Raw genomic sequence first — 24,314 nt, 5'->3', positions numbered from 1 at the left:
TGCCTTGATCCACTTCGCTGGTATCAACGTATCTAAGGCCCTGTTAATCCAGTCGCAAAATCTATCATACCCTAAATTAGGGTCCTCACTAGGTGTAGGAGGATCAGAAGTGAGGAGTGCGTGGAATTCCTCAAGACGGAGCTTTCTCCATGGTCTTTTCCGAACCTGCTGGGCGGGATTTATGTGCGGGTCGCCCCCGATGGACAGTATCATAGTCACTAAACAGTGGTCTGTCCAGGTCATGGGGATAGGCGATTCTACGATCGTATTGGTCAGGTTAGAGAAGATCGCGTCTAGGAGATGTCCGCCACTGTGAGTGGAGCCGCTCACAAGTTAGCAAAGCTGTAGGGCGGCTAAGTCAGCTATCAGAGTGTTGATCTTGTGGTCAGTGGTAATATCAAAATGGATATTCAAATCCCCTACATTAGTGAAATTAGCAGTTCCAATAACCAAAGAGCACACATTCTCAAGGAGTGATGTTATGAAGTTCGTGTCTACTCCCGGGGGTCTGTAGATCAGAAGACCCACAAGGGTAAGTTGGGAGTTAATTTTGATGTTGTATCGGGCGCATTCGCAGTCTTCAATTTCTAACCTCGTGAATGTGCAGGTGAAGTGGGATTTTACCATCATCGCTATCCCACCACCCCTAGTGTGTCTATTTAGGGTGTACGTAGTGTATCCATTGGGGGTAGCTAGATTGATAACTGAGTCCATTTCATCTTGTAGCCAAGTTTCTGTTAGGAATAAAATGACTAGGGTGTGGTTGGAAAGTAGTTCGTGAATTTCCAGGTGATGTTTCTGCATGGACCTTACATTCAGTTGGCCCACCCTAATTTGTTGTCGATTAGCTTTGGTGAGAGGCGGTGGCAGGGAGGGTGTTGGCAGGGAAAAGCCACAAGGGCAGGTAAGGCGAGCTTTGCTCCGTGAAAGGTTGAGTTTAGTACATTCACCTTTCAGACATTTGAGAGTTAGTAGTAAGTCTTGCCTAGAATACATAAGTTCACCTTTCCTAGTTTCACCAGGGGCCCTGGCGAGAGGCGACAAACAGGCACGGACGGGTGCAGACAGGCAGGACTCTGGCGCGACTCCGGCGCAGGTCCGGCGCGTCCGCTGCTCCCGTCCGCTGCGCGAAGCCATCTACGTCCCTTTTATACTTAGCGCTGGACTGAGCCAAGCGCTTCCTCCCTATCCAAAATGGCCGCTGTAAAATGATCATCGGGACCGACCGACTCAGCCCCTCAATCGGCTGCGAACTGGCCCAAAATGCGGGAATGACGAGGGAAATGAAGCACAATGCGCTCCTAAATCGAGGCAAAGTGCAAGTGAAGTTAAGTTTAAAATAATGTTAAAATATTGTTAAAAAGCGAGAATTCCGTGGCACAATAGGGAGAGGGTAGAGGAAAGCAGTATAATCATGTCGAGAAAAGACTAGTCTGTTCATTGGTACTGTGAGGCAGGTGATCATGGGAAGATTATTTGGCAATGAACTTACAATTGATTTTATCACAAATAATCAACACCCACTGTACAGTCCTTTGAAAAAATGATTGTACATTTCATATAATCAAGGTTACACAATTCACAGACTCCATTCCGGTTTGTAAAAAAAAAAAAATTGTAATCCTTTATTTAATGTTCTTCTTTTTCGCATATTTTTCTTCAATGTTGCCTATTTACCAAACACGTTTCGTCTCTTCTCAGAGACTTTTTTAGGGCTTTCCAATGTCCTTACTCAGTGCTTATCATGTGTGGGTAAAAACCTTTCATATGGAGTGCGAGCTCTTTTTGTTCAATTTGTCTTTTATTTATGTCTGTCCTATTCCTATGGTTCAATCGGAGAAGTTGCCATCAATAAATCATGTTCCTGCCCATGTTGGCATCAGAATCCAAGTCACTATTTTGTACATCCAACGTGGTATAGCAAACATCAATTTCTTACAATTGATTTTCTGGTTTCAAAGGCTAGTTAGTCTCCTTAGTCTTGACGGGTCACTAGCCGGAGTAAAGAAAGCTGATAATTGGGTGGCTCGCGACAAAAAGCCAAAATCTAGTTAAACTGCTTACATACTATAGAACCGGTCTGACCTACTATGTCTTACTAATACACACATGTCTAGCATCCTGCCAAAGGCCAGGCAAAATGTGTGCTATCTTACGGCTGAAATCGAAGTGCCAAATGTAAGGGTTCTGGGGTGGTGGCCCCATTAGTCTACCTAAACCTTCCCACAGAAACCAAAAGCTAGGAAATGAAATAAACAAAATTGTGTGTTTGATGCACAGGATCTGTAATTATTAATTAATTCATTGATACTTTTGGACTGTATGTAGCCCCTACTGCTCATGTCCATACTTCATAGCTCATCTTTAAAATGTATAAGCAAGACATTATATTAGTAATGTGACTTGGGAAGAAAGAGAATGTTTTACATTGCAGGTCTCCCTACTGGATCCCTGAACAAGGCTAAATTAACTTTAGGCTTTCTTGCTGGATGTTCAGATGTAAAAATAACATAGATAGAGAGACAGATAAACAGACAGTTAGATAGATGTTCACTGAGAGAACTATTCCCTTTAATATCAGTAATAACTCAGTGTGAAGACCTAAAGCTTGAAATTGTTAGAATGCTTTTCGGGAAGCATTCTAAAAGATTTTGTTTTTGAAATGTGGAATATTGATTAATAATGTTGTCTTATTCTTTGTTGCCAGTATCTGTTGGCCATGAAAATACTCAGTGTTATTATATCACCGTATGTCAGGCTTTAAATGTATTCTCCTTGAGTCAGATGCAATACCTATAGACGAGGGTCTCTACGGAGACAGGTAGATTTTAACAACATGTTTAACTCGAAACATAGGAGATAAAACAATATTAGGATATTCCACCGATTTAAGGCAGAAGTTTCTAAACTAAAAAGGGAAAAAATAATTTTGATTGATGTTGCAGGAGTCCTATACAAGATTGTTTGTACTATGTCATAGTCTTCAGCAGGGTTGTACGACGGTACAACACAGGTAAATACATTGCATGCCTTTGCCACACATTGTTTATCATGCATGTTTTTACCGTGAATATGCATTTTCAACGCTTGCCAATACCACGCATTGCTTTTAGATTTAAAAACAATGTATTTGTGTGGGGAGACCCCCCACAATCCCCAACTTACCTTAAATGCGTGGTATATGCATGGATTGTAAATGCATATTCGCGGTAAAAATATGTGTGCTAAAAAATGCGTGGTAAAGGCACAACGAGGTAAAAACCTCGTTGTAAAGGCTGTTTCCCCTTCAGCAGAGTGCACAGTATTCCAGTGTTATAATATTGACACCTGCACTCTTCACCGTCTTAGCTTGAAGAGAGGAGCAAGTGTAAAAAGAGAATTATTGCAGCAGTTATTCTGACCGACAACCACTGGCTTACAGGTTTGACTGTTTACATGTTGTCAGTGTTTGCAAGTAAATCATTAGCTCTGTGATAGCGAATTCGACTGATCCATATTTAAGTGTATTGATACTAAATTAGCCTCCTTCCATACCTATTTACTATAATTGATGACTCTCTTGCGTCAGCTCCATTATGAGATTCTTAGATAATGTATAATTCACAGTTATATCACTCAGTTGCCTCGGTACCTCCTAAAATATGTTTATATGGTCATTATGTCAAAAACCTGCCTTTGTCAGCTGACTTTTGAACATTTTTTTAAATATTTGTCAAGCTCTGATTATTATTACGTTTTATTTATATAGTGTTTTGTGAAAGCAGGAACCCCGAAAAAGAAAAGGGCCAGCAAAGTAGAAACAGATCCAAGGCCCAGATGTAGGTAATAGCAATTTACCGAATGGTAAATACCGAATTTTACCGATTCAGTATTTACAATTTGGTAATTGCTATGTAGGTAAATAATTCGGTAAAAATACCGAATCTGTAAGATTCGGTAATTACCGATTCGGTAATTACCGAATCGGTATCTGCCATTGATTCCTATGGGCCTTGAAGCCCATAGGATTCAATAGCAAATACCGATTCGGTAATTACCGAATCGGTAAAATTACCGATTTTACAAGGGGGACAGGGTGTCACTTTGACACCCTGTTGCACCCCTGTTTCGGGCTTGTGTGCCATGTGACACACATACATACCCTTAGGGCATGTCTGTGGTGTACATGCACAGATGTGCATGTACACTGGAATTCGTTATTTACCATGCAATAATATTCCATGGTAAATAACAATTCGGTAAGGGCCTGTGGCACTGATTACAGTGCCACCTACATATTGATTTACAGAATCGGTAAATTTACCGATTCGGTATTTTACCGATTCTGTAAATGTACCGAATCGGTAAATATACCGATTCGGTAAATAAAATGCCCCCTACATGTCAATTCCCAAATACCGGTCGGTAACGGCCGAAATCGGCCGTTACCGACCGGTAATTGGCGAGCTACATCTGGCCCCAAGTTTATTAACAGTCAACAGAAAGTCCATCCACTCCTCTCTCCAGCCTGCCATCAACTCCTAACCAGTTGAATGATAACATTCTAAACTAACAGGCAGGCAGGAGACTGGAATGCTCTTTTATATAATAACGTTGAGTCACGGTAAGAATTAAAGGAGAGACATCACATAAATAAATACACCACAATACCCAAATATCACACTTTTCATCCAGATTAACAAAATGTGTTGAATGGCATTACAGCAGTACATTGCTTACAGTGTACATGGAGTAATAATGGAAATGGCTCATTTATGAATTAGGTTCAGCAGAGGAAAAGAATGTTTCTTTATTTGGGTTTTGTAAATAATCAAAGGCGGCACATGGTGAATATGTCTATGGACACCCTGGTGTGGGTGGCAGGAGGAGAATTATAGAAATGTAAGTAAATGGGAAGAGGATTGAGATTGTTAGGAATGGTGGGAGCAGGAGGGAGCTACTGAACATGTTGAATTTTGACCATATATTGCATGAGCGATGGAGAACTGCAATCCAGCCCCATCCATGCAACATGACAGTTTGTTACGTTGGGGAGTGTTTTAAGAACAATTATAACATTGGAATGTTGAGTGTTCCATTGAAAACAATTGAGTTCTCCAGCCTTCTAATGGCATCAACATTCCAATGTTTAACAAAGGCCTCATGGAGCCCGATGGGATTTCAACCGCCTCGGGCTCTGTGAGGCCTTTCTTTTACAAATTACAACATTCTGCCTTCTAGCGGCAGAATGCTTTATGGCCTTAGAGCCCTCCGTAGCGGGCTGTACCGGACATTAAAGGCCCACTCCCTTGTTAAAGGCCCTCGTACGAGCCAAACGCTGGAGTGGGCCTTTAATGGCCGGTAAAGCCCGCTGCAGCGGGCTCTATGGCTATATTATCCAAACAATTTTTGTGGATTGATATGCAGTCCTGAAGAAGTAGGAGCACTATTTTTCTGCATAAGCAAGTCATGTTTGTGAGGGTAAAACAAGAGTATGTTGCTCTTTCAGCTCTGCTCACCAGTTTGAGGATTGAGCATCCTTCCAATCCTGGAATCGGCCACTTGTCCTTCAGACTCGATAAAGCTTTCCTTGTGGTGTCTGGCCAGACAAGCTTTGTTAGCAGAAGGCAGATTGGAGATCTTTTAGGATGTTATTGGTGCCTGCATGGTGTTCCTGAAAAATGTTTGAAGGCGTGGCTAGATGCGTTAGGGTAATCGCTCCATATAGCCAGGTTGATCTAGAATCTTCACAGGTTGTTTATAACATTAATCTTGTTTTTTTTAAAGTGGAATTACAATGCAAGCTTTGTATCAAGTTTGCCATCACTCATTGTTAGAAGAAAAGGAAAGATTGTTGTTTAGAAATCCAATTTCACTAAAGGTCAGTGGTGAATGAGATCAATTCGCAGTCAGTTCTCTTTGGGTCTTTGCGCTGTAGCTGTCTAGGGTGGTCTGTCCCCTTCTTCTGTGGCATTCGTCTTTGGATCTCAGGGACTCTTTCGAAGAGCGGTTCTATGCAGTTGTCCAGCTGAAGCACTCAGTGCTTTCAAGTAATCATTTGTTTTGTGGCTGTTTTCACTAATACTCCTTCAGTGGAAACCAGAGTGCTTAAATGATTAAATGTTTATTTAGATTTTAATAAGCTATCCTGCCTGATTCATTAATACCAGTCTATTGTTAGGTTCCAAGTAATTCACCCTATCCCTTAGGAGAATCACTAAATCCCCCAACCTACCTAGAAGTGGTCTTCACCTCCTTTCTAAGCTGCAGAATGTTTGCATCACATCTGCTTTTGAAGAGGCGGTGCCTAATGTGAGCCGATGGTTGCATGTGGGGCCTACTGGCACTCATGTTTGGGGATCAGCACTTATTTTCCCTCAATAAACATGGAGCCATAGCAACAGAGATCAAAACCCAAAAGGTGGGAAGAAGGAGGAAGAAAAAGGCAGAAAAACAGTGACAAAGGGAGAAAACAGGGATGAGAAAGAGTCTTCAAGGGTAAGATGTAGGGGAAGGGAGTGCCTTGTGGTAAAGAGGCATGAGGTGGAATCAAGACTAGGCAGCCTTGATATTCGTAACCCGACAATCAACAGCATCATCTCCTGGCTTCTGAGCAAAACATTGGTCACCGGCACTTATTACTTTACACACTAAGCACTGAAAGGGGGCATGTTTCTTACCCTGGAAGCATAGATGTTGAAGGTAGGTATTTTGTTTTTTTCTTTTTAGTATATGTTTTTTGAGTATCCCGTCTCGGTGTATCCTAGCTTCTGATGTGGCTTTGTCCATATGAGGAAGTTAATTTCTTTGCCAGTTACCCTGGAACACCGGCTTGGTGGCCTTTATAGGATGCATATAAACTTTTAGTTTTGAGGGACAAATGGTGCATCCCTGAAGAGTGCCATCTGAAGAAACACAATCAGGCCACAGTGCATAGCATATCAATGGTCCAAGAGGACGAGCTTGGATAAATATAACTGCAGAAAAAAAGAAACAAGAACACAGTGCAATGAGTCTCTCTTTTTTTCCTTTGTGCAGATTTTTGCCATTGTGGTGTTCGGCTCCATAGTGAATGAAGGCTATGTAAACCACGGAAACCCTGAGCTGCACTGCGTCTTCAACAAGAACGAGAGCGCCTGCAACTATGGAATCACCATCGGCCTCATTGCCTTCCTCGCCTGCGTCTTCTTCCTTGTTGTGGACATTTACTTCCCACAAATCAGCAGCGTGAAGGACCGAAAGCGCGTGGTACTCCTGGACATGGCCTTCTCAGGTAAGTCATGCAGAGCGCATTGGGCGGGTTCAGATATTGAGATGTTCATTTACATATGATCATAACTGCTGGAGAGAGGTATATCACCTGTGATTTATCCGAGGACTCCAGCTGGCAAAAATTGCTGAAATTCCCTGGTGTAACTCTGGGAGTGAATGAGAAATTACCGGGGGACTCAGACCCAGAGCATACTATATATAACCCAGGCATACTAACGTGCGCGTAAGCTGGCAACCATCAGGAACAAATGATAAAATTAGAAAGACGTACAGAATTACAGTTGGCAAATCAATATACAACCTTTTTGCAATAAAAAAAGTAGACAGTCTTACTGCCTTTGTAATAACTTTTCATAATAAACAGGCCAGACCGGTGAAATCTGGCACAAATTAACATTTCCATGCACGATCAAGCCTATAGCTGTTATCTTTGGCTTGTCACCATAACCACCTCAGGCCTACAGTACTGAACGTAAGCTTTCCCACAGGGCAACCATAAGGCATACAGTCATAAAATTGCAAATTGATATGCAATTACAGCTGGTAAAGCAAAACACTCTCTCTACAGGGTTTAACAAGTATTGTTAAACCCTTGTCCCTTGCCTACTAAAAAATTCTATGAGATTTCATGTAACACAAACATGTCTGTAGGCTTTAATTAACAGTAATAACAATCCACCCTCATATGCCTGTTCATTTTAATATATGCTAACATATACTTTTCATAATCAATATCCCCGTCAATAAACGATCAGGCCTATGACTTTTTCATTGGCTTGTCCACATACTGAAGCTTACTGTACTGAGCTTAAGCTTTCCACAAGGCAACCATCATATATAAAGTCGTAAAACAAATGTACACAAATTAACAGTTGAGAAAGCAAAATACTATCTCTCCTAAGAGAGCCTAACAAGGATTTAAATTATTGCATTTATTCTGTCCCCACAGCTTGTTCGGGTGGATCATCAAAACCAAAATCCTTTGTTACTATGGCAATCTTTGAAATTCTAAGTAACAAAATGTCTGCCTACAGGATTGAGCACTGTGTAAAATAAATCCATCGTTTAACCCTATTGTCTTCAAAACATGCTTTTCACAATACTTAGGCCAGGCCTAATGTTATTTTCAATAAGTTTAATAATAAACATATCAGACCTATAAAAACTGGCATGGTGTTTCCCATAATACGTATAAAGCCTTTACCACGGTCTTTACACTTTATCCATCCCTGCCCTATTCAAATGCACATAAACTGGCAACTATCATGCATACCATTATAAAATTACAAATATGTGGAAAATACAGCTTGCAAAACAATATACAATCCTTCTCAGCGGTGCCTAGGCGTACTGGCTGCAAAAACTTTTTTCACTATTAATAAGCTAGACCCGCTGCATTTGTAATAACTTTTCATAATAACCAGATCAGACATATGGTATCAAACATAATGTTTTCCAGTGCACCAATCAGGTCTCTAGCTTGTCATTATAACCAACTGGGGCCTACAGTTTTGTAACAAAATACTTGTGTATAGCCTGCATGGCTTTAAAATGTTTTTCACAATTAATAAGCTAGGCCAGCTGTGTTTGTCATAACTTAATAATAAGCAGATTAGATTAGAACATAATATTTCCCAGTGCGCCAATCAGGCCTATAGTTTTTCACCATAACCAACACAGGCCTACAGTTTTGGGCAAACACCTTTCCCACAAGCCAACCATCAGACACACGGTCATAAAATGTGAAAGATTTACAAATTGACACTTGGCTAAGCAAAATGCGATCTCTCCTAAGAGGGCCTAACAAAGTTTCTCACAGAGCGACCTTCTATATCCACTATTTGTCATATGGGGTAGCCAACAAGAAAACCATTGTCTACTACTGCAATCTATGAGATTCCATTAATCAAAATATCTATCTGTAGGTTTTAATATAGCGTGATAACAATCCACACTTAAATGCCTATTGACTGTAATATGTGGTTTTCGCAATAAATATGTCACGCCTAGTCTCTTTATCATAGCATTTCATTTTAAACAGATCAGACCATGATCATTGACTTGGCATCATAACCAACTCAGTCCTGCTGTATCAAGTATAAGCTTTTCCACAAGCCAAAAGTGCAATACAAGCAGTTTCTTTAGTGGAAGAACACAACTTTGCCAAGATAAAATCTTGTTACTTGGTGAAACCTATGTATGGGTGAAGCCTAAACTCCTCCTTTTTGTTAATCACTTAAGGTCGATAACAATAGCATTGTCAAGCCAGAACTAAAACTCCTTGTAGATAGTTTAGCCGTGGACATCCCAGACTTCTCCTAAACTCAAAAATGCACTCTGAAGTGTAAATGTAATGATGGAAGGGAAGGGTGCTGGGAATGCCTGCAATATATTCATCATGACTGCCTTCACCCCATTGGTGATGCTGCCAGAGAAAAACAAACACCGTAAATGATCTGGTTACTTAAGACATTTTGACAGCATTACAATGTCATGTGGTCGTGGACCTTGGTCAGCGTACTCGATAATTCTCGCTTCGGTGCTTACTCTAATCAGGGGTTCCACTCGGCAACTCTGGGCATTAGCTTGCCTAATCTCCACAACGGCCCCACCAATTCCGGGGATGCCTGGCTCCACCTTGGGGACTCCCAGCAAGGGACCATCCCACAGGGAAAGCCAGGACGGGTTCCCCAGAGTTATACAGCGCCAGGAGACCTATGGACGGGTAGCAGTGCGCTTTACAAGCTCAAAAACATTTACAAAAAACATGTGTGTGCCCCTGAAAGTTCAAGTTTAGGCAGACATAATGCTGCGGTCTCAGGCAGCTGGGTGCATAAACAAAATAATTGCAGCTGCATGAAATGGAAGCACTTTTTTCTGTGGAAGTACATAACTTCTGCCCAACCGAGACAATGTACCCTTGGCACATGTGGGGTGCAGCCAAAACCCCACACTGTCTTACTTGTGAACTCTCTTTTTTAGGTTGATCACATTATATCTTCCGAAAGCTATGCTGTCATACGAGGCCTAAAAAACAATGGACATATTTTACCCCCAAAGAGTGGAAAAACAGAAAGCCCTTTTGGCATGCATGTCCTTGAACATAACATTCCACAAAGCTCTTTCTAGATGAAAGTCATTTTACTAACACAATTGCTCACAGAAAGCAATAAAAAATTAACAGTGTATAGACTCTCTACTAACCAAACATAACCAAAGACCAACAAAGCAAAAGACTTTATCAAACTATGCTCCCTACTGTTTAATAGACGGTCTTATCAACTAGCTCCACAGGAAAGAGCGTCAGGATAGTAAATGTGCCACAATGCTATAACAATGGCCATTCACACTAAATAAAAGCAAATCACATTGTGTGGTTTACCCTACGCGCTTGATAGTGTAGGATTGGCTGTCTGAGGTTTTAATGGAAAATGTTGCTCAACTCGCTAGTCACTTTTCTAAATGCAAACCGTATCAATTGAGCATTACACATGCAGGAAATTAGGGGGATCCAGTAGGATGCTGGATCCAGAAGCTTTTATTGAGCCGAATCCGGATTGGCCCCAAAGAAATATGCTGAATTTGTCCTGATGTAATTTGGCGACACCGGGACACATTCAGCAGCACCTGCACTTTGTCTGCTTTCTGTTCTGAGCAGCAAGAGGATTTCTTATTTTCACTTCCAGCTGGGCCAAAAACAAAGGTCTGACTTAAAGGTCCATCAGCCCTCCTTTACTTTGAGTGTCACCCTAGTTCGGAGCTATCTGGAGCCTAACAACTATATGCCAATTCAATAGAGGCAAACAAAGGCACACAGCTTCTTATCACTTGAATGAATGAATGAATGAAGGCATGTATAAAGAGCAAACAGTCACCCGAGGGGTATCTTGGTGCTAAAATCTGATAACATAGAAAAACTTATACAACCACAGCTGACAATGTAAAGGAACAAAGGGAAGAAACACATCTGTGTGAGTTGGGAGAAAAGCCAGGTTTTCAGAAGCTTTGTGAAGGCATCAATGTTAGGAGCTACTTTAACAATGCAAAGAAGGTCGTTCCAAGCCATTGACCCAAGAACAGAGATAGTGTGCCACCTCTGGCTTGTAACCTAAACTTTGGGATCCTTAACAATTTGTTATTAGCCCCCAATCTTAACTCTCTGTAAAGGTAATACCTCACAAAATGCTCTAAGATAAACGTAGGTCCAGTTTTTGTAAACAATAAATAAGAATTTCATTAAAATCTGGTTTTCCACGGGAAGCCAGTGAAGAAGCTGTAGACCCTCGGTAGCAGAACTAATGTGAGGGAGTTTAAGGGTCAGTCTGATGAACCCCATTTTGAACCACCTGAATCTTCTTAATTATATATTTAGACAAACCGAAATAAAGACTATTACAGTAGTTAAGTTTTAAAGTGATCAAGGGGTGAACAACCGTCTTTCTCGCTGAGAATGGAAGAAAAGCAAATAACTTTTTAGGGGACTTCATAACAGAACAAAGATCCCGGAGACCGAATTGACCTGTTGGTGGAAGTATAGATCATTATCAAACTTAACACCTGTATTCCTTGCTACCTTGGTAGGTGGAGGAGGGTTATCAAGTTTTTCCGGCCACCAGTCTGAGGCCGAAAACTGGTTATTAGATGCAAAACAGAGAATTTCCGTTTTCTCTGCATTGCATTTTTTTAAATTCATGGTAATCTACCTAACCACTTCAGAGAAACAAGTTTTAAAGTTTAGTTCAGAGGTGGAAGAGTTCTTATCAAGAGCCAGAATCAATGGGGTATCGTCAGCATAAGACAAAACGAAGATCTCAAAAGATTTGATAAGAACTATTAGGGCTAGGGTTAAGGGATTAGCCCTCAGGGACGTCATATTTGAACAATCATTCCTTAGATTTAAAAGGCCCATCGTGACCACCTGCCTCCTATTTTCTAAGAAAGAGTGAAACCACCTCCAGGCACGGCCACCAATACCTATGTCATGCAACCGTTGAAGAAAGGTATTGTGACAAATCATGTCAAAAGCTGCCAACATATGCAAAAGAATCAGCACCACACGTTTTCCCCTATCTAGAATAAACTTGAAAGATTCTGAAACTTCCAGAAGTTTCAGATTTTGTAGAATAGTTGGGTTTAAACCCAGCTTGAATTCCACAAGTTGGTGATTGACCATTTTCTCCAAAACTTGAGCAGAGATATTGTTCTAAAATTAAACAGGATCGTTGTATCATCATTAGATTTTTGAGTAATGGTTTAGCAAAGGTAGTTTCCAATTATCAGGAACAAAAGCAGAGAAAAGAGATTGATTGGTATACATTTAAAGATCAGATTATTGACCTCAGTAACCTTTTTTTATGGCACAAGGAGGACAAGAGTCTGACAGAGATCCTGAATTTCAATTACTAATAGCCTGTTCACCGTGCACCAAAGGTATCAAGCTGAAATCTGTAAGAGAAGGTGTCATAGAACAGTCCAAGGGGACCCTTTTAGCTGCACCTTCTGAGTTACATTACGAGTGAAACTAGCACAGATGGTTTCGATCTTCTGATCAAAAAAGTCTGCCAGCTTGTAAAACAATTCTTGTGAAGGATCGAGAACAGGTGTACAGATTTGGGGCTGAAGAAAGTCTTTGGAGATATAGGAATTGCATGATAATCATTTATTGCTGCTTCTATCTTAGCAGCAAAGCACATTCTCTTAACTTCTAGAATGGATTTATGATATCTTTTTAAGGCAGTCTGATACATCTCTCTATCTGAGTATGTAGCCCTCCAAGGGTGCTCTAACTGTCTAGAGCCAAGTCAAGAGAGGTGAAAGGAAGGGGCTTGAGCGAACTCACTTCTTCCGATGACTGAGCCCTTGAGGCAGATTAAAACAGTTTAGGATCTCTGGTTACATCTCCCGTAAGAGAAGGAGAAGAACAAGCAGCTGTTGAAGGAAGCAGGTGGCATGTCATTTAACCCAAAGACAATGCATAGGATTCATCCTTTCGATGGATCGACTCCTAGATCTGACCAGATTCTATGCGAGAGTTAATAGGACAAACTTATGGTCTGTCGATGTCTGAACCTTAGAATCACTGACCTGAAGGGACTGCAGGTTAGTGAAAACTAGATCCAGCGTATGGCCGGCTTGCTGTTTCGAGCCGGTTACCAATTGAACAAGATTAAGGGTCATTAACTGATCGATAGGAATCCTGGCTGCAACATTCTTTGCATCATGAAGATTACAATTAAGGTCACCTAAAATGGTAAAGTTTGAATATTGAAGCAAAAAGGGAGCCATGGGCTCTAGCACTGAATCCGAAATTGATAATAGGGACCAGGAGGACAATAATTCAAAATACCGGAAAAGGCATCTTGCTGTGAAAACTTCAGGCAGAAATCCAGGCTTTCTGCTTCTTCTGATTTATCAACATGAAACACCGATCACTCCAAGGTATTGCGAAAAACAGCAGCTAAGCCCCCTTCCCTATTTCCTTTTCTGTCGGCACAATGTATAGTGTAGCCCACAGGAATCCCCAAAGCTATATCTGGATTGCAGCATTCCTTTAAACAAGTTTCAGTAAGAAAGAGAAAATCTAGATTTTGGCCTGCCAACAAATTATGCATAATATATCCAGGGCGTGTTTAGGAAGTGACCTAACATTCATAGGTCTCTCCTGTAAGTTCTCCTGCAGTTGTGACACTAGCCCGAGTTAACACCCTGACCCATGTCATTAATTGAGAACACGTCTTACTGTATACAATTGATGGCTTGCAATTTACAAAGAAGAGGCTGCGGCACAAGGATACCACGCACAACACATACAAGGGTTGCTTGGTATTCAAACCTTTGTGGTGCTCGAGTCTAGAGGACCAGCAATCTTTGTTTCCAAAACCAGGAGACAAATCTCCATCAGATTCAAAGGAAATGTGACTCCGCACCTAGGCCAACGCTTTTCGTCCAATAGGACATCTTCAGGGATCGTTCAATGTATATCCTTGGAATTTCTACAGAAAGTTCCACACTCAAAAGTCAAAAGCGCTAGATAGTGCACTGTTTCAATAATCTATATATACGCTAAAAGTTCTTGCAAACCAATCTAAAAAAGTTACTCAAACGTCCGTGGGAATTACCATACCCCACGCCTCACAGGTTCTGACATTGAACCATTTTGCTTGCTTTCATCAAGACCCCATCCATCAATGGATTATTAAATCTTTATTTAAATATTGATTTTATAACTTAGAAGTTGATGTCTGGTTACTCTCTTGTCATCGAGTTTCTTCTACTCTTGGATCAGTTTGTTGTAACATTTAGCGTATATACAGAATATTGAAACAGCTCACCTTTTAGCACTTTTGAGTGGAGAACTTTCAGTTGAAATTCCAAGGCTATACATTGAACGAGTCCTGAAGAAGTTCTATTGGACCAAACACTTTGGATACAGCAAAAATCCAAGAAGAATGAATGAATAAGGCTTCTCTTTTTTATTAAGAAAAATATTCTGGGAGTCTGTGCAATTTGATGTTCGGTTACTGCTGTTATTAACAAAGTTGTTACTAACAAAAAATTGTTGGGGTGTGGATGCTGAGTCACATTTTCTTACAATTGATGGCTCGTTTACAGAAGGAACAGGATAAAGGTCCCACAACCTTTCACAAGTACTTAAGAGAAACTACGTTTAGGAGGCAAGTGCATGACTTTGTCCAGCCCTTGAAATATACATGTACTGTACATATATCAGATCTATCGTTTGCAGGAGTAATTACACAAATCATTTATATAGCACTTACTAATCTATTTTTTAGGTCTCGCTGGTGTTAGCAGCGCATAGCGCTGCTCCAGCGAAAGACCTATTGTGGTGGGTTTCCTGGGAATGGCTGAGAGGGGTGGTTACGCGCATTACCTCGGCAATTTGATCGCGAGGACGCGCTTCTGCTGGCCAGCTGACTCTCCTGGGCGCTCGCGCTCACACACACGCTCACACACACACACGCGGGCTTACACACACACACATGCGCACACACACACACGCGCACACAGCATACACACACGCTCACACACACACACGCACCCCCCCAACCTACTCACGGGCTCACGCGCACAGACACACAGTCACACGCGCGCATCCACACACTCGAAGTGCCCATCGCCTGTCTCGCAAGCCTGATGCACAAAAAAAGTGTTTTCACGTCCCCCTACTCACTGGGCTGACTCAGGACTCCCCCGCTGCTCTCCAGGCCGGTCTTTCTTTTTCAGGTGTGCAGGGTCAGCGGCTCAGGCTCGGCTCTCCATGAGCACGGGAGCCCCGCAGGCTCACATGCTCACGCGCAGGAGCGCGGGGTAGGCTCCAGTCTGCTTGCTGTCTTCTTGAGGCCCCGCCCCCGTCCCAACATAGGTTGCCTGGCTTCCTAGCCGGGCTGGTGATTTCCTCAAGACGATGGCAGACGACGGTGCGGTGCACTTCCCCTAGGGAACTGCACTGCAGAGCAAATGGCTGCCTAAGAACATCGGTCTGTCGGATCGGAGACTAAGAACAGCAGTCCAGAAAGAGCCTCGTAAGGAAAAGGGGTCAAAAAGGAAGTTCAATGCATCGGAACAGCAACAGCAACCGATGGCCCTGAAACAAAGACACCAAAAGCAAGTACTGGATGGAAAATCAAGATACATACGGAGAGTGCTGGGTAGAGCGGCAAGATGGCCATCAAGACAAGCAGAATCGAAAGTGAAACCGCAACACGGAGGGATAAAAGTGCAATAACATGTGACACTGCCAGCACCAGCAAGTACCGATAAACTGTGCCGGAAGCCAGGATAGCACTCTGCCTAACCCTAATAACAACGAGTTGGACAACATATGCTGACACTGATGAGCAGCTGCAAGCAAGAAGGTCACGGCGTCAGCGACAGTCTAGCGTTGGGATAGAGGCTGCCGGCTCCCCCTATTCGGTCTGGAAAACCCCCAAAATCATGCATGGGTAATTACGTGATACAGACCAAGGAAGGGGCGTGAAGCGGCCTGGGGGAGCACAAAGGTTTCTGGCGCGTTGGGAGGCACAGGGAGATTCAGTGAACTGAAAGCATCACCGTGCGCTGGTAAGCAAAGAGCTAAGAAAAGAAGCTGTGAGGGATGGGAGGTGTTGTGGAGGGCACTCGCAGATTAAGTGAACTGAATGCAGAGTTGTGCGCTGGCGAGGAGAGGGCTAAAGAAAAAGTAGCGCTAGAGGAGGCATGGCGTGTGCTGTGTATGGATGGTAGTGGTTTGTTAGCCTTTCTATCGCCAGAGATTGCCACTGCTCTTTAGAACTGTGAGCTGGCTGGTGCCACATTGAATAAATAGGGTGTAGGGAGCAGCGAGCCCCAACTGCACCCCTGGGCCTGGCTTGCTGCTCACTGCAGTGTACACCTGCCTCTTGCCACGTAACAGCTGGGAACCGGGCTGTGGGGCTGCACCGCAGGGGACATCGCGGACCAAGTGGCGGAGAGCCCCCGGCCGGAACAAGCGCATAATTGTTGAAAAAGCCCTCCCACCAGCTGCTGCGTGTGAGGGCACCGGCTCTGGTCTTCCTTTACCCGCCAGAGGCGGGCGGGTAAAAGTCGAGGCTAGCCTGTGATCAATAGTTGCTCCCGAGCTTCGGGGAGAGAATGCGAGCAGGCCCCAGTATCGGCAGAGGGCAGGAGCAAGCGCTCCGGAGTCGGCCCGCCGCGGGAGAGGCGCCAAGGCCGAACGGCGAGGTACTGGCCATCTGTATTTCAGCGACGTGGGCACACACGCGAGCCTCTATTCGACGGGGGCATAGAAGATAAAGAGAAATAGCACAGAACAGCTGGTGCATACCTGATACATTATATATATGGACATGTGTTACTTGGACACAATTACAAGTTCTAGCGGGTCAACACAACCTTTCACCCTTCACGTGTGGGTAAGGTGAGGTCCTATAGCTCCAAGAGCCAGGTTGAGATGAAAGTGCGCTTTAAAAACGTGTCTCCGTGTCGTGTATGTATATTATAGTGTTACAACGGGAGTTTGCCCTGTCCTTAACCTAGGGTATCTGTTTACATGTTCTGCACACATTCTGTGGCATAGCGTTGGATGGCGCAGCAGGTGCAGTGACAACAAGGCACAAAGATATCAGATACTGTACCCCAATAATGGCTGGATTTTAGTACCTGACGGGGGCATTTTCCGTGCTTGCATTGAGGCAAGTGCCACACCTACAATCCCACCGTGTGGAGCACCTTAAGTGGCACAGTTGAGTATCCAGAAAACACATCTGTTCTCCCCTAAGGTGCCCCCTCTGTGCTGCAGCTTCTTGGCTGGGTTTGGTGCCTTCTCCAAAGACCGCTTACAGTATCCACCCCCTGTTGTGAGGGAGCGGACTGTCACAGACTCGGTTGCCTCGCTCCCGCCTGACAGCAGAGCAAGCCCGGGAGGCCGTTTTATGCCTCCCTACATGAGGACTGGATGTCAGCGGCTCGCCCCGACCGAGCCTGCTGCGGCTCGGGAGGGAATGTACCATGGGGATAGTAGAAGCACCATGTCCCTCTGCCACCAGCGTGAGGAAACGTATAAGATCACATGTCACATGAGCGATGTTCTTGCGGGAAACAAACTGTCCTAATCCTAGCCAGAGGCTTAGCTATCATTCACAAGAAGGTGTGAGGTACTGTGATGACCTGCGAAGCACCATATTACTGTACCGCAATGTTCCTAAAAGCGAGTCACACTAAACAAGCATGTTGGCTTTTAAAATACAACACAGTGTGTTTCTGTCTTCCAGACAGAATACCACACGAATACATGATAAAAATGCTATCTCCCTTACTCTTATCTATCGCCCTCACTCTATCTATCTATCGCCCTCACTCTATCTATCTATCGCCCTCACTCTATCTATCGCCCTCACTCTATCTATCGCCCTCACTCTATCTATCGCCCTCACTCTATCGCCCTCACTCTATCTATCGCCCTCAGTCTATCTATCGCCCTCACTCTATCTATCTATCGCCCTCACTCTATCTATCGCCCTCACTCTATCTATCTATCGCCCTCACTCTATCTATCTATCGCCCTCACTCTATCTATCTATCGCCCTCACTCTATCTATCGCCCTCACTCTATCTATCGCCCTCACTCTATCTATCGCCCTCAGTCTATCTATCGCTCTCACTCTATCTATCGCCCTCAGTCTATCTATCGCTCTCAGTCTATCTATCGCCCTCACTCTATCTATCTATCGCCCTCACTCTATCTATCGCCCTCACTCTATCTCTCTATCGCCCTCACTCTATCTTACTATCTCCCTCACTCTCTCTATCTATCGCCCTCACTCTATCTAGCTCTCTATCGCCCTCACTCTATCTATCTATCTATCGCCATCACTCTATCTATCTATCGCCCTCACTCTATCTATCTATCGCCCTCTATCTATCTAAGTATCGCCCTCACTCTATCTATCTATCTGTCTATCTATCGCACTCACTCTATCTATCTATCGTATCACCACAGCATCACTCAGCACCACCACAGCATCACTCAGGGGCACCACAACATCACTATGCGCTACCACAGCATCACTGAACGCCACAGCATCACTCGTTGCCACCACAACATCACTCGTCGCCACCACAACATCGCTCGTCGCCACCACAACATCAACCTGTGCAACCATTTAACAACAACTGGTTCAAATATCAAATTCTTTCCGGTGTTTGTGGCCTGCATTGTGCTTTGGTTGGGTCCAGGCTTTGTGCTCGAATTTAAGTTTTTTTTCTTTAGCATACAGTGTTTCTCCCAGTGTTCTTTCCTTGAAATGCAGAGGGCAGTGTTGATCTCCCTGGGCAGATGCTGGAGTTTCGGATCTCCTCCGCTTTGTGTGTTTTGGTCCTGCTTTTATAGGGGGTCTGCCTTCAACTGGGGGGTGGGTCAGTGGGTCTGGTTAAGATTCTGTTTGCATATAAGCAGTTTGGTCTGTTTTCTCCTCTGGGGATACAGGGGTGGTCTGCTTGGGGCATGCTGCTTCCATGGCTGGGGTGCAGGGTGCTTCTTTGCTGGATGTGTGTCGGATTGCCTCTTCGGCAGGTCCTTCTCCTTTGGATTTCATTGTGAGGTGGTCCAGGGTCTGGTGAGTCCAGATTTATTGGGTCCCTTGGTGTTGCCTTTTGTGTTGTGGACTGTATTTTGCCAGTAGCTTAAACTTGTGTTTACATTTTCTGTGCAGTTGTCCTTGCCCACTTATTGGCTTGGGTACATCTCACTAAGTGAGTCATCACAATGAGGAGGACAAAGGCGTAATGCTGCAATTACTTACCGGTAATAGCATTACTCTGACTCCTTCTCTCACCGTGATGACTCAGGCCTTCCCTCCCGCGCTTTTCGTATTGCCCAACTGTTTAGTGAATGGGCTTGGTACGGAACAGGAAGTAAGGGTGGGGGAGCGAGAGAAGGACTCCGAGTAATGCTATTACCGGTAAGTAATCACAGCATTAAAGCTAGGAGAGTTTGCAAAAGTTTGTTATTGTAAAAATGGGTCGTTTTTGTAAAACGTTTGGGAAGCACTGCTCTATGCTACTTTATGAGTCAAAACTGGGATTATACAAAACACAGATCTCTCCAGCAAGTGCATTATCAACAAAGCTATCTTACCATTATTAGCTGCTGGGCACGCAAAAATCTCTGTAGCAGGTGCCTTACCCGCATAAAATATTTTAAAATGCAGCTTCTTTATGATCAATTACGATTTCGTGTCTCATTTGCCTTGTCCACTTTTTAACAACAAGGGACCCCAATTCAGTCAGGCAGGGACCTCGGGGAACAATTTTATGGAAACAACAGTGGTCCCATGCATATGTAATAAAACACAACCAATAAATATAGACAAAATCGCTTCTATATTTTCAGAAGGACATGTCCAGCCGGACAGAGGTCTTTCAGGTTTACTTAATAAACAAGATTCGTCAGAAAATAGAAGTTAGGAATACCTTCCACAGTACCCCTATGTGGTACACAAGCCTGTGCCCAACACTCACGGGGACGCCAGGGAAACACTCCATGACCGAAGCAATCGGCTTGCCCTGGCGTCGTCCGGTTACGATCGCGTATACTGGCTAACCTGACGCCACACTGTGGGCGACTGGTCCGGGCATCGAGAAGTATTGATCTATCTGTGCCCTAACGCGCACTGCCTCGGCAAAATTGAGGTTTAGTGTAAAGGCAAAGTATTTAATTGTCCTGATGATGGTTCCTATGATTCCTTAATGGAACCGAAACGCCGTCGACTTGCTCATGCACCCGATACAAATCTGATTGATTGATTTTATGTAATGGTGCAGCTTGATATTTTCTGTGTAATTTGTATGTAAACAGAAAAACGTTTGTTTTGCCTTGAACCTTTCCTGTTTTCTCCAACTGTAATCACCCCGTGAGTGTTGGGCACAGGCTTGTGTACCACATAGGGGTACTGTGGAAGGTATTCCTAACTTCTATTTTCTGACGAATCTTGTTTATTAAGTAAACCTGAAAGACCTCTGTCCGGCTGGACATGTCCTTCTGAAAATATAGAAGCGATTTCGTCTATATTTATTGGTTGTGTTTTATTTCATTCGTTTTTTTGCCATAGAGTGAAAAAAAAAAAACATATAAATTGACTGTAAGACTCCGCTTTTCATGACTCCACCCCCTTTACGCTGCGTCACCTTGACCAGCGATGTCTTAACACCTTCGCTGCGGAGGCTATTCCGCCGCAGCGCTAAGGGGGCGGGGCGGCCGCGCGGCGCGCCCATGCTGATGACGGAACCTCTCCGTCACCAGCCTCGGTTGAGCTGTGCTCATGACGGAGCGGTTCCGTCATGGCCCCGCCCGCTCAATGGAATGCCCAGCGCAGGCGTCGAATCCGCGCCGCGGGCCATGACGGAACCGCTCCGTCATCAGCACAGGGCCACCGCAGCTGATGACGGAGCGGTTCCGTCATCAGCATCGAAGGAGTTAACATGGGCACCGGGGCCCCACGAATCTAGGGGCTCCAAGGCAGACCAGAATTTAACACCAATTTTACGTTAAACATTTTTATTCCTGTGAGTGGTTGTCAGTGCACTGCTTTGCCTGGTGGCCTATAATGCTGTTAAGAAGCCCTGGCCTTGACACCGAGTTTTTGGGTTCCCCGAGTATTTTCAGTTCCATCTCGGGCTGTGACTCATTTCACACACTGGCACCGCCGCTCTGAGCTTGCCTTCCTTTAGAGTGCTGATGGAAACACCTTTCCATAGCAGACGCTCCTCTGCGTGGGCCGCGTGACGTGGGGAGGCGCACAGACCCCAGTTGCACGGGTTTTTTCTACAAATGGAGAAAAGCGGTTCGGGACTCTGCAAACACACCCACCGAGGCTGTGAATGTATACACGGCTGAGCTCTGTTTGCACAGACGGGCCGAGTGTGGGTGGATGCTTCGCCAACAGCAGCATCCGCGTGCTGACAGGCTGAGTGGGCCGCGGGGGGAGAGGTTTTAATAAGCCTACCCCCTGCCTGGCGCGTGGTAGTAAGAATATTTGTATTTCAGTGGGTGGGGGTTGCCCTGCTCCTGTGGACATGATCAGTTGCTATCATAACTTGCGAACATATTTTTTATTCACACCTTCAGTTTGTCGTTTTTTGGAGCGCCAGGCATAATGCTATATATTATGTTACGTTGTGTTAAGTTATTAAGGGTATAATCCAAGCACCTGCGGAGAGGGGGGTGGGCTGCCCAACCCTTCAGGAGCCCCCAGATCCTTCAAGGGGGCTCCGTTAGGTCTCAAGGCCAATTAATATCTGTTATGGGAGACTCTGGGGCCCCTCTTCATTTTATATTGGGGGGGGGGGGCTATCATTTTACATCACACCACTGTATGTTGTGTTATGCTATGTTATTTTACACACAATGTTACGTTACGTTAAGTTATTAGTGCATTACGCAAACCCCTGCGGTGTGTGTGTGTGTGTGTGTGTGTGGGGGGGGGGGGGGTTCCTGCCCAGGAGCCCCCAAATCCTTCAAGGGGGCTGTTAGGTCTCAAGGCCAATGATTATCTGTGTTATGTCAGACTCTGGGGCCACTCCACGTTTTTTTTTACGGGGGACCTTTCATTTTACATTACACTACTGTATGTTATGTTACATGATGTTACGTTATGTTACCCAGAATTGTTTTGCCTAAATAAACGTGTGCTAGGAATCTGGGTCTCATTTATGAGAAATGACCCATCGCTGCGTGAAAGCAGCGATGCGTCACTTCTCAGTGCGCACTCCTTGCGACATTCCTGATGCGTCATATTTGATGTATGACGCATCATGTCGCAAGGAGTTACAGATACATCAGTATTTCTGACGTATCTTTAAGCGCAAAAGTGGCGCATTGCTGGAGTGTGTCACAAAAGTGACGCAACTCCAGCAATGTGTCCTTTCACATGGGGCAAGCCCCATGTGAAACGGCCTGCGTCAGTCTTACGCCTGCTGTGAGGCAGGCGCAAGATTTTGACGCAACGGCGTCCTAAAAGTGATGCAGTGAAATCTCATAGATTTCACTGCGTCACTTCTACGACCCTTCCTTGCGTCAATGCGCCCCCCTTGCATACATTATACCTGGCGCAGGTATAATGTGGCGCAGGGGTTTACAAAGTGATACATCTACCTAGATGCGTCACTTTGTAAATATGGCGCAACAAGGTGCATTTTTTACGACACGGGTGCGTCACAAAAAGTGACGCACCGGCAGCGTAAAAGTGACGCAAGGCCTCATAAATGAGGCCCCTGATTCCTAGGTATGCGTTCTCTGTGAATGATATACTTTTTCTGTTGGTACACCATTTACAGAGAAAATTTGTTTCAACGGAGACATCTGGTATATGATCATCAATATAGTTTATTCATATTGTTTGTTCGCTTCTTTTCCGCACAATATGTCAAAAGCCCTTGACTGCATGATTTATTGCCAATTTGGTCAATGTCGAAAGAATGGCATTATCAGCATTTTTTCATAACCTAGCCTTGGAGCAACATGGTTCATATTTGTAAATATGCTTCAAATCAGTTATGTAAAGATTAATTGGGTTGGTGCTAGTACACATTGTTGTCGAACCCCAGGTTGTCGAACTCCAGCATTTAGGCCAAAAGTGTTGTTACACTCACCTTTCCTCCCGTATCGGACTTTTTGGCTACAAGTCGTTGTTCTCCAGTACCTTGTAACTTCACAGCTGCCCACAACAGCTTCCTGTCAAATAAGTCCCAGGCAGAAAAGCTGGGTATGCAGCAACTTTCTTGATTTGATTTGATTATACTTTAAGCCAATTAAGTGGAGGCCCATGGCTTGTTTAGTAGGAATTTAACCCTGCCTGAACCTGGGTTGTGTATATATCTCCCAATGTGATCCTCCAACTCCGTGCGCTCTGCTACTGGTGCCTGCTTGGAGGCCGGACCATGGCCCAATTTCAACAATTGTCACACCAGGGACGCGGCACTCAGGATTTGGATGTTTTCAGCTTAATTTTATTAACCTTCAAAGCTCGAACCGACGTGTTTCAGCCTAACCTCAGCTTTGTTCACGTGAACAAAGCAGAGGTTAGGCTGAAACGCGTTGGTTCGAGCTTTGAAGGTTAATACAATTAAGCTGAAAACATCCAAATCCTGAGTGCCGCGTCCCTGGTGTGACTATATATATATATATATATATATATATATATATATATTTTTTTTTTTTCCAACCCCAGCCAGCTGTGAGATCTTGCGATAATTTGCAGCGTCTGTCTGAGTAATTGCCTTACAATGATGGCCGAATGTTATGATTGAGGGCAGTAAGAAGATATAGCCACTGCATTTAACACATTAGACAATATTGGGTCAAATCTCTACTGATGACCAGCAAATGTCAACCAGGACTCTTTCGGTCCTGGTAGTTTATTAGCTTTTGCTTATGGATGGCATTCTTGTTTGAGGCGAGTTCTGTACCCCTGATTTCCAATCAGTGGATTGTAGATTCTTCTGCTCTAAACACAGAGCCACTTACTGTAGTTGGGTTAGCAATTGGGAACTTTAAGAAGAAGGACTTA

General features: G+C 44.0%; 1 protein-coding gene across 1 annotated transcript in view; it reads left to right on the top strand.

The window, feature by feature from the left end:
• Positions 1-24,314, top strand: part of SYNGR3 (synaptogyrin 3) — a 191,070-nt gene that overhangs the window by 120,180 nt on the left and 46,576 nt on the right. The window contains exon 2 of the mRNA XM_078664857.1: positions 7,018-7,252. Coding sequence (XP_078520983.1) covers positions 7,018-7,252 — 235 coding nt within the window. The remainder of the gene's footprint in view (positions 1-7,017; positions 7,253-24,314) is intronic.

This window comes from Lissotriton helveticus, chromosome 10 (assembly GCF_964261635.1).
Source record: "Lissotriton helveticus chromosome 10, aLisHel1.1, whole genome shotgun sequence".
NCBI classification, from domain to species: domain Eukaryota; kingdom Metazoa; phylum Chordata; class Amphibia; order Caudata; family Salamandridae; genus Lissotriton; species Lissotriton helveticus.
Note: the sequence above shows the minus strand (reverse complement) of the source record. Positions and strands in the feature narration are given on the sequence as shown.